At 43.1% G+C, this 11,021-nt stretch overlaps 1 protein-coding gene across 1 annotated transcript; it reads right to left on the bottom strand.

The window, feature by feature from the left end:
- Positions 1 to 1,904: 1,904 nt before the first annotated feature.
- On the bottom strand, positions 1,905 to 5,340 carry LOC117739348. Its single transcript, XM_034545704.1, has 2 exons — positions 4,978 to 5,340; positions 1,905 to 2,848 (listed from the first exon to the last, which is right to left on the bottom strand). Exons 1-2 carry the CDS (start codon positions 5,223 to 5,225, stop codon positions 2,380 to 2,382), a joined length of 717 nt encoding a protein of 238 aa, XP_034401595.1. The 5' UTR covers positions 5,226 to 5,340; the 3' UTR covers positions 1,905 to 2,379.
- Between the last annotated feature and the right edge of the window lie 5,681 nt (positions 5,341 to 11,021).

Consider the following 11,021-nt stretch of genomic DNA (forward strand, 5'->3'; position numbering starts at 1 on the left):
ATGTAACATTTGGCTTTTTTTCAATTGATGTCATGTGGTTATTATATATTTATGTAACAAAATGTAACTTCTTTCTTTGCGTGACATGAATGTGGTATTGAAGGAGCAAACGACAACGAGAAGGAGCCCACTAACTTTGCACCTTCTCCCCTTTTGTCACTGCTGATAACTCTTGAGAGAGAAAGACAAAGAGTTCACGAGGTTATGAGTTATTTCCTGTCATAAATAAACCATTTCTTGGAGGTCACTGTTGCTCCGCCTCCAATGTGCAGCTGATTGATGACCCAGTGTGAGTACACAGGCGTCTCCTTTGGCCGACCGACATCTGACTGAGAGGAATGGAGTTCACTGATTTGAATGTTCTTTTCAGTGTATTGGGTCAAAATGCAATAATAAGTGAATATTAACACAATTCACGTTTTAACAAAAATAAACAAACAAATGATCAAATACTTTTTTTAATTTTTGAGATTCAATAATTTATGTTTACGGGTGTGTGCAACAAAAATACTTGATTAAGGCCAGAAAACATTGTTGTTTGTATTATTTAACAATGTAACGTAACAACTTACCACACAACATATTCAACAATATATATACAGTATATAGACCTGCTTTAACAGTATTAAGTCCCCTAAACAGAGTGATTCCTCAAATGATCTTTGCACTGGTTGCTTGTTGTTATGCTTCATTGTTATATTGTTTATTTATTTATATTATTTATTCATAATTTAAAACCAAAAAGCTTTTACAGAATGTGTGGAAGAGAAATGTGTCTTCTGACCTAACATATCATTCTAATGAATGAATTGCTTTCATAAACAATTGAAACACTATTAAACCAGATGTGTCCCCCGTGTTTTATGTTTAATCTGTCTTGTCGTAGCTTCTTTGATTCTTTTATATTTGACTAATCTCATTGTTTTTCTTGCTGCCGTGTTATTGATATCCTGTTCCCATAACTTTTCATTTCATTTTGAAAGAAGGAACTATTTGCTTGAAAAGAGCAACGTCTTGTTTTGTATGATTGTCGTGAGCGATGCAATTACAGCGGAGAGGAGACGCCAATGGCTCTAATTGGGTCTCCACCCAGCTAATGGAATGTGGTCTGTAGAGAACAGCTTGTGACTATGTTTAACTTATGACGGCTGATGTTGTTGTTTATTGACACAATACAAACATCCACTCTATTACGTGTGTTGTACGGGATTACATTATATTGAGAGGTTTTTAATATTCCAGCACTTCTCATTATAATGGAGGTGTAGTGACATACGAGTCCTTTTACATAACTTGTATCCACTAAACCAGCCTGAACATGAAGAACATCTGAATGCATTGCATGAGCCAATGCTACGTCTGTATTCGAGAGGTGGGATTTAGCAAAAGGTCACTTGTGGGGTCGGTCCAGGGTCCGTTCTAGGCCCACTGTTGCTTCCTCCCAGCCAGATTCCACCATCGTTATGCAGATGACACACATATGTTCCTCTGCTGTGCAGCAGCTCCACGAGTTGACATCATTTCATTGCTTCTAGCTGTTCTCTTTGTGAGTGTTTGCAACACAATGAAAATGTCTTAGTTAGAAGATTTATAGCTGCAATTTGACTTTTTACTCTTTTGCAAAACAGCCACATAATCATATAATGCATTCACAGTCAGGTACAAAAGAACCAATCTTGTAATTACAATATAACTAGCTGGCTGAGATATTTACCTGAAAAAAGCTCTAAGAATATTGTTTGGTAAAACTTAATATTAAAGGTCATGTTTAGGTGATCATGAGTCTGCTTGAAACTGTCCTAAAAGTACCTGAACATTTAAATGAAGATTATTCAATAATTATAGTCTGCTGCACTTTATTTAATCCATTTTTAGAAAAACAATACAAAGTTAATTGATGATTATTTCCAGGTGGTTTCGTGGTAAATAGATTATAATTAGCGTGTTATGTAATTTACAAGCAGACAATTGTGTACATATATTAAATAAGCAGTTGACAAAGTTTGTAGATTTTTGTTGTTGTTTGTAATTAATTGAGGATCACATGCAAGACACATAAGAATGATATCATTCTGAATTAGGCCAGAATATGGAGGTCGTAGCTTTACAGGGCATATGATGTGTAGCTGTTGTTTCTATGCAGCACATTAATGTCTCCCTGTCTTCAGCGTAATGATCCCAGTGAGGAACCACCCATCCTCAGAACTGGTCTCACTGGCTTCAGTCTTCCACCTCCAGCTGGAGTGAGTCAGCCTGAGAGAACATCCTTCAGGGCTGGAAGACGTCATGAAACTAAATGACCGTGTGACCGTGTTCTATAATTCACCTGCAGCTGCTATTCATCACACAAGAGAGACTGTTGCTGAGCAACGAAGCCTGTCACGCCGTCAGGAGGGGAACCTCAAAATGGGTTCTGCGTGCTCCGACCAGAGGAGACCGACCTTTGTTCACGGAGGACCAGCCAGGTGAACGACTGCTGCTGTCTGGAAGCTTTAGGATGTGTTCATGGACCACCACCTCAAAGAGCCGCTCCATAACGCCGACGCTGCATTTGAACGTCACAGACGCCATCGTTGGCTCAGACTTCAGCAGCCGGCGTTCACCTGGATGGTCCTCCGTGAACAAAGGTCGGTCTCCTCTGGTCGGAGTCGGACAGAGAGAAGAAGGACCAGGTAGAACCCCAAAGCCACACCTCAACGTTCCCTCTTTAATTGTAGCAAAGGGACAACTCATCTGGGTCCAGGGCTCGTTCCTGAGCACGCAGAACCCATTTTGAGGTTCCCCTCCTGACGGCGTGAAGGCTTCGTTGCTCGGCAACAGTCTCTCTTTGATGTGTGATGAACAGCAGCTGCAGATGAATTATTGAACACGGTCACTCGGTCATTTAGTGTGAGCCTCAATTAATTTGGTAGAAGTAGAAAAAAATCTACAAACTTTGTTGCTTATTTAATATATGTACACAATTGGCTGCTTGTAAATTACATAACACGCTAATTATAATCTATTTACCACGAAACCACCTGGAAATAATCATCAATTAACTTTGTATTGTTTTTCTAAAAACGGATTAAATAAAGTGCAGCAGACTATAATTATTGAATAATCTTCATTTAAATGTTCAGGTACTTTTAGCAGTTTCAAGCAGACTAATGATCATCTATTTAACATGTTAGTTATATTTTAAAGAGAGACTCTAAAGATTAATATGGTAAAACAATAACTAGTAGATATCATCACCGTGAAGCTTTTTCAGTTGATTACTGAAGACAATGAACTTTTATCTTTGGTTTCACACGTTTTCTGAAACATGTCTTACTTTTCAGACATTTCCAGAATGTCAGGCTCAACATCATTGTTTCATCTTGTTGACATATTAGAGTCAAAGGTTTATGATTTCTCTTTTGTGAACAACCCCCTCTGCATAAAGCTTCATAATATATTAATAAATGTGTATAAATGAGTCTCTGAATGCTGTGTGAACTAACCCCTCTGCATAAAGCTTCATAATATATAGTTTTTATTAATAAATGTGTATAAATGAGTCTCTGAATGCTGTGTGAACTAACCCCTCTGCATAAAGCTTCATAATATATAGTTTTTATTAATAAATGTGTATAAATGAGTCTCTGAATGCTGTGTGAACTAACCCCTCTGCATAAAGCTTCATAATATATAGTTTTTATTAATAAATGTGTATAAATGAGTCTCTGAATGCTGTGTGAACTAACCCCTCTGCATAAAGCTTCATAATATATAGTTTATATTAATAAATGTGTATTATGTCCCTCACAGGAGCACGAGTCAGCAGCAGTTTGGAGCCTTTAGGATCTTTTGTTCTCCTGTGGCGCCACCTGGTGACAACAGGTGTAACTGATCATCTAGCTGTTGTGAGATCAAATGAACTCACTGCCATCCTTCCCGTCTGTCTCACTGTCGTTCCTCCCGTCTGTCTCACCGCCATCCCTCCCGTCTGTCTCACTGCCGTCCCTCCCGTCTGTCTGTCTCACTGCCATCCTTCCCGTCTGTCTCACTGTCGTTCCTCCCGTCTGTCTCACCGCCATCCCTCCCGTCTGTCTCACTGCCGTCCCTCCCGTCTGTCTGTCTCACTGCCATCCTTCCCGTCTGTCTCACTGTCGTTCCTCCCGTCTGTCTCACCGCCGTCCCTCCCGTCTGTCTCACTGCCGTCCCTCCCGTCTGTCTGTCTCACTACCGTCCCTCCCGTCTGTCTCACTGTCGTCCCTCCCGTCTGTCTGTCTCACTGCCGTCCCTCCTGTCTGTCTCACTGCCGTCCCTCCCGTCTGTCTCACTGCCGTCCCTCCCGTCTGTCTCACTTCCATCCCTCCCGTCTGTCTCACTGCCGTCCCTCCCGTCTGTCTGTCTCACTGTCGTCCCTCCCGTCTGTCTGTCTCACTGCCGTCCCTCCCGTCTGTCTGTCTCACTGCCGTCCCTCCCGTCTGTCTGTCTCACTGTCGTCCCTCCCGTCTGTCTGTCTCACTGTCGTCCCTCCCGTCTGTCTGTCTCACTGCCGTCCCTCCCGTCTGTCTGTCTCACCGCCGTCCCTCCCGTCTGTCTCACTGTCGTCCCTCCCGTCTGTCTGTCTCACTGCCGTCCCTCCTGCCTGTCTCACTGCCGTCCCTCCTGTCTGTCTCACTGCCGTCCCTCCCGCCTGTCTCACTGCCGTCCCTCCCGTCTGTCTGTCTCACTGCCGTCCCTCCCGCCTGTCTCACTGCCGTCCCTCCTGTCTGTCTCACTGCCGTCCCTCCCGCCTGTCTGACTGCCGTCCCTCCCGTCTGTCTGTCTCACTGCCGTCCCTCCTGTCTGTCTCACACTAGTACTTAACCTTTTACAACCATGGGAACACTTCATTACTTTCATATGATAAACGTTCACGTCTACCTTACATGCAGATTATATGTTCATAGCAGGATTATGAAACATCTACTTCATTTGGTTACAGATTGATCATAAATGTCTTACCAAGGGAGGCAGGAGGAGACGCCTCCTCCGGACACCTCCTCCTCCTGCTGAGGGAAAAGAAGTCCGCCTGCGATCTCTAGACTCCGTACAGAGTCCCAGACAACGGTGTCCTCCTTAGACCCCTCAACCATCTGAGTCCTCTGAGCCGTGAGCAGAGACCGAGCTCTCCGATGTTGGTCCTGGACGATGTCCAGCTTTGGAGACACCAACAGACTCACTGAACTGGTGAGGAAGGCCCGCTCCTTCATTGGCTGCAATCAGGACCATCAGGAACAGGTGGTGGAGAGGAGGAACCTGAAGAAATGATTGTCCATATTGGAGAACCCGGACCACCCTCTCCACCTACTGCAGGGACAGCGGAGCACGTTCTCCAACAGACTGCTTCAGCTCCGCTTCACAAGAACAGATACAGGAGAACATTCCAGATACAGGAGAACATTCCTGATACAGGAGAACATTCCAGATACAGGAGAACATTCCTGATTACAGGAGAACATTCCAGATACAGGAGAACATTCCAGATACAGGAGAACATTCCAGATACAGGAGAACATTCCTGATACAGGAGAACATTCCAGATACAGGAGAACATTCCAGATACAGGAGAACATTCCTGATACAGGAGAACATTCCAGATACAGGAGAACATTCCTGATTACAGGAGAACATTCCAGATACAGAAGAACATTCCAGATACAGGAGAACATTCCTGATTACAGGAGAACATTCCTGATTACAGGAGAACATTACTGATACAGGAGAACATTCCAGATACAGGAGAACATTCCAGATACAGGAGAACATTCCTGATTACAGGAGAACATTCCAGATACAGGAGAACATTCCAGATACAGGAGAACATTCCTGATACAGGAGAACATTCCAGATACAGGAGAACATTCCAGATACAGGAGAACATTCCTGATACAGGAGAACATTCCAGATACAGGAGAACATTCCTGATTACAGGAGAACATTACTGATACAGGAGAACATTCCAGATACAGGAGAACATTCCTGATTACAGGAGAACATTACAGATACAGGAGAACATTCCAGATACAGGAGAACATTCCTGATTACAGGAGAACATTACTGATACAGAAGAACATTCCTGGTACAGGAGAACATTCCTGATTACAGGAGAACATTACTGATACAGGAGAACATTCCTGGTACATGAGAACATTCCTGATTACAGGAGAACATTACTGATACAGGAGAACATTCCAGATACAGGAGAACATTCCTGATTACAGGAGAACATTCCAGATACAGGAGAACATTCCTGATTACAGGAGAACATTACTGATACAGGAGAACATTCCTGATTACAGGAGAACATTACTGATACAGGAGAACATTCCAGATACAGGAGAACATTCCTGATTACAGGAGAACATTACAGATACAGGAGAACATTCCAGATACAGGAGAACATTCCTGATTACAGGAGAACATTACTGATACAGAAGAACATTCCTGGTACAGGAGAACATTCCTGATTACAGGAGAACATTACTGATACAGGAGAACATTCCTGGTACATGAGAACATTCCTGATTACAGGAGAACATTACTGATACAGGAGAACATTCCAGATACAGGAGAACATTCCTGATTACAGGAGAACATTCCAGATACAGGAGAACATTCCTGATTACAGGAGAACATTACTGATACAGGAGAACATTCCTGATACAGGAGAACATTCCAGATACAGGAGAACATTCCTGATTACAGGAGAACATTCCTGATTACAGGAGAACATTACTGATACAGGAGAACATTACTGATACAGGAGAATATTCCTGGTACAGAAGAACAATCCAGATACAGTATAAGGATGAGGGTACTCATCTGAGTACCACACCATGTCCCAGTGTCTTCATCTGAGTACCACACGATGTCCCAGTGTCTTCACCTGAGTACCACACGATGTCCCAGTGTCTTCACCTGAGTACCACACCATGTCCCAGTGTCTTCATCTGAGTACCACACCATGTCCCAGTGTCTTCACCTGAGTACCACACCATGTCCCAGTGTCTTCATCTGAGTACCACACGATGTCCCAGTGTCTTCACCTGAGTACCACACCATGTCCCAGTGTCTTCACCTGAGTACCACACGATGTCCCAGTGTCTTCACCTGAGTACCACACCATGTCCCAGTGTCTTCACCTGAGTACCACACGATGTCCCAGTGTCTTCACCTGAGTACCACACGATGTCCCAGTGTCTTCACCTGAGTACCACACCATGTCCCAGTGTCTTCACCTGAGTACCACACGATGTCCCAGTGTCTTCACCTGAGTACCACACGATGTCCCAGTGTCTTCATCTGAGTACCACACGATGTCCCAGTGTCTTCATCTGAGTACCACACGATGTCCCAGTGTCTTCACCTGAGTACCACACGATGTCCCAGTGTCTTCATCTGAGTACCACACCATGTCCCAGTGTCTTCATCTGAGCCGATTGATGAGGAAACATTTCAGTTTCCACCTGTTCAGCGCTCTCAGTCAACAGAATCATCATTACATATTACTTTGTGGGTTTTAAATCACAATACACAAATCAAAAAGCTACTTTTATGTTATGCTATTTATTTATATACGCTGTCTTGATCTTAGTTCAGGATCTGATCCTTTCCCTCAGGGATGCTCCTCTGGGATCTCAGCTCAAGGAGCTTTGTCTTCAGTCTTCTTTGTAGCCTTCTTCAAACACAGTTTTTACACTGTAAAAAAGTTATTTTTTGTTGTTTTTACTGAATATTGTTTTCATGTATTCAATGTCTTTTATATGTAATTTGTGAGTTTTTTCCATTTAGCGTGTCAGGACTCAGGAAATGAAGAACTGAACCCAACTGCTAGAAAGCCAGTGAGGTGAGCAGGATGCATGTTTGACTGGGCCGAGGTCAGGAGGTCAGGAGGTCAGGAGGTCAATGAGGCCGATGACGAGACGACAACACAGACATGCAAGAGGTCTCGCGGACTCACTTGTGTTGTTGCTCTGTGTCACTTTGTTATTGTGTTGTTGTTGTTTGTGTAGTTATGATGTCATGTGTCTCTTTGCAGTTGCTGTTTGTCTCTTTGTGATCACTTTGAGTCTCATATTCATTTTGCGTCTTTGTGGATGTATTGTTTTATATTGTTCGTCTCTTTGTAGTTGTTGTGGTCTCTTTAAAGTATTTTGAGTCTTTTTGTAGTCATTTTAATCCTAGTCATAGCGCCATCTAGTGGCAACATTAAGTTACATGTGTTCTACTGTTCTACCCTTCTCCTCACAGATTAATCAGATCCCTCTCAGAATGTGTCAGAACAGACTGAAGACCTTGATAATGTTTCACCGTGAACATTTTCGGAGCATCGGTGAAGTTTGATGCTTCGCCGTGACCGAATAAACCGATGGAACTCGACTCCACATCCTCTCCAGATGTCACACGTGTGATGAGACTCCAGGCCTGAAGACATTGTAATAAATTGGATCCCTGGTAGAGCCTTCGGGAAGAATTGAGAATCGGTATATTTATTCTCTGATCACAAGTACAAGCGCTCCCAGGGAGAGAGAACCACTCCCTCCCCCAAAGATCGGCCTTTTAATACACAGACTCCGTCACAGGTTCGCATCGCGTCATCCTGACCTTTGATTGACGCTGAGCTGTCGAAGAGGAGAAGAAGCTCTCCTCACAGGACCGGACCGTCTACCTCCCTCATGTATGAATACCGATAACATGCGCGAGCGTTGCGTCTACACTTGAGGAGCAGACGTCACAATATTTTCCAGGGACTTTTCGCAGACACATATTTCAGCTGCTACGTGTTGTTATTCTGAACTTAAGTAACCTGACAATATTTAAGATTTACATTATCAGTCCCCCTTTTTACATGATTTATTATGTAAACTAAACAATAATATAAAGCTACCAGAATGGGCTATATCAGTTCATAACTAAGTGAACTGGTATACTAACTCTTAACAGAGTGGAAATCTATTACACCCTAAAAACACCAGTTCATAAATTATAAACAGCTAAGCTAACCCACCGATATCCAGGATCTTCATCCACCCTGGTACTAGAGGACCGTTGTCTCCAGGTATGTGTAACCCTCTCATTCTACTGGATACTCCTCTGAGACCATAGTATGACACAAAGACAGGATAACATCACCCTCTCACCAAAGTCTCATGCCTTCTGTGTGTGTGTGTGTGTGTGTGTGTGTGTGTATATGGGATATGGTCAAACATTAGCGAGTTATGTGTACAGAAATGATTTGTCTAACTCGGTCTCTTCTTCGGATCCAGTGATGTTGAATCTTACCAAACCCTCCTCGCAGTGCCGTAACGGAAACACATGAGGCCCCCCCCCATATGTAAGGGATAATGTATTGTCCGGCGGTCATTATCCAAAGATAAACGAACAGGACCCAAGCTTTTCTTTTGAGGAACATTTATTCAATCAGAAAAAACAGCTCAAACAGAGAACACATGTATTCCAACAGAAACAAAACATATGCTAGGTCCTATCAAACAGCTCAAACAGAACATATGTTACAACAACATAACAAATATGCCTACATATAGTCGATACACTCTACAGGTTTGCATTTGAATACACATGTGTGTGTCTTTTAGCAAATCTGTGTGCAAAGTCTTTAACCACGCTCTTTACATCTAAACTGACGTTTATTCTCTATGCTAAGGATGGCCACACCTGACAGCCTCTCTTGTGACATGGAGCTTCTGAGATATGTTTTGATCAGTTTTAGCTTGGAAAATGACCTTTCTTACTTAACGGTTACTTTTATTATTTTGTACAGAGCCGTTGTCTTCTCAAAAGGGTTGCAGTGTTGGACAACGTGAAATGAAGTTAAACAACGATGTGGTTGTGGAGATAATTAAGGAAACGTGTCCGATAATGGGCGCAGGGGGTATAGTGAGAGCATAGGTTTAATAAGGTTAATGTATTTTCAAGCACGACACATAGACAGAGCAGTACAGCTGTCAAAGTATAACGTTAGCTACGTGCTAATGTTAGCTATAGCAAACAGTACAATACCCGTCTCTTCTGGCAGATGAGTGCATCCTTCACCAGCTGGTCGAAAAAGACTTGTAATTTTGGGAAGTTTGGCATTTAATTCAGAAATGTTCTGTTTTGAATGCCGCTTTTGGGCACCACTTTTAAATGTGCGTTTCATTTTTCCTCAAGAGAAATTTCCCCGTAGTTCTCCCAGAATGCACCGCGGCCCAACAATAACACCAGTCCGCGTAGCAGGAGGCCCTAGTGGTTGCCTGTTACGATTGACTTTACAACTATTATTTAAAACTTATAAAGCCAGTTTAAAATACTGTTTTTTATTGTGTAGCTTTATATGAGAGAGACAACTTTGAGGGATATCTTAATGTTATTACGTAATGTAATATTATTTATTTATTACACTTCAGGCATAACTGTCTGATACAGGGGATGCAGCAGCATCCACATGAGGCCATGACGATGGAAGGGAACACAGATATCTTTACGCCTTTCCACTTACGACCATATTATTCAACCAATCGTTCCGGGGGGTGTCTCTGCCTGAGTGGACCTTGTTCAGGCCGTCTGAGGCCCTCGTGAACGATCCACCTGGGCCTGTGTTATTTGGAATAAAGGTCATTAATTGATGTCATTATAGAGGTGGCCGACACCTGTCCATGCACCCCCTCTAAGGCAGGGGTCTCAAACTCTACGTTTTACTCACACGCACGATTTTCGGACAGTCCGCGAGACCCCCTCCGGAGAACGGCCGGTGTTACGGTTTAAGAAGCGACCGTGTTAACTGACTCTGTCCGTTGTTGTCGTCGTTAGACAGCTGTTGTAGAAAGTAAGAGAACACGTAGCTGCCCTCGTTTAATTTGTATAGTATATATTATTATGTGTATGAGAGGGGTTGACACTTCATTACAAAATTAAACCAAGCGGCATTCACGAGGACCGCTATACGTGAAAAGTCTCCTGTTAACACGGTCGCCTGTTAAACCGTAACACCGTCAACGCGGAAATAC

The sequence above is a fragment of the Cyclopterus lumpus genome, chromosome 11 (genome assembly GCF_009769545.1).
Source record: "Cyclopterus lumpus isolate fCycLum1 chromosome 11, fCycLum1.pri, whole genome shotgun sequence".
Classification (NCBI taxonomy): domain Eukaryota; kingdom Metazoa; phylum Chordata; class Actinopteri; order Perciformes; family Cyclopteridae; genus Cyclopterus; species Cyclopterus lumpus.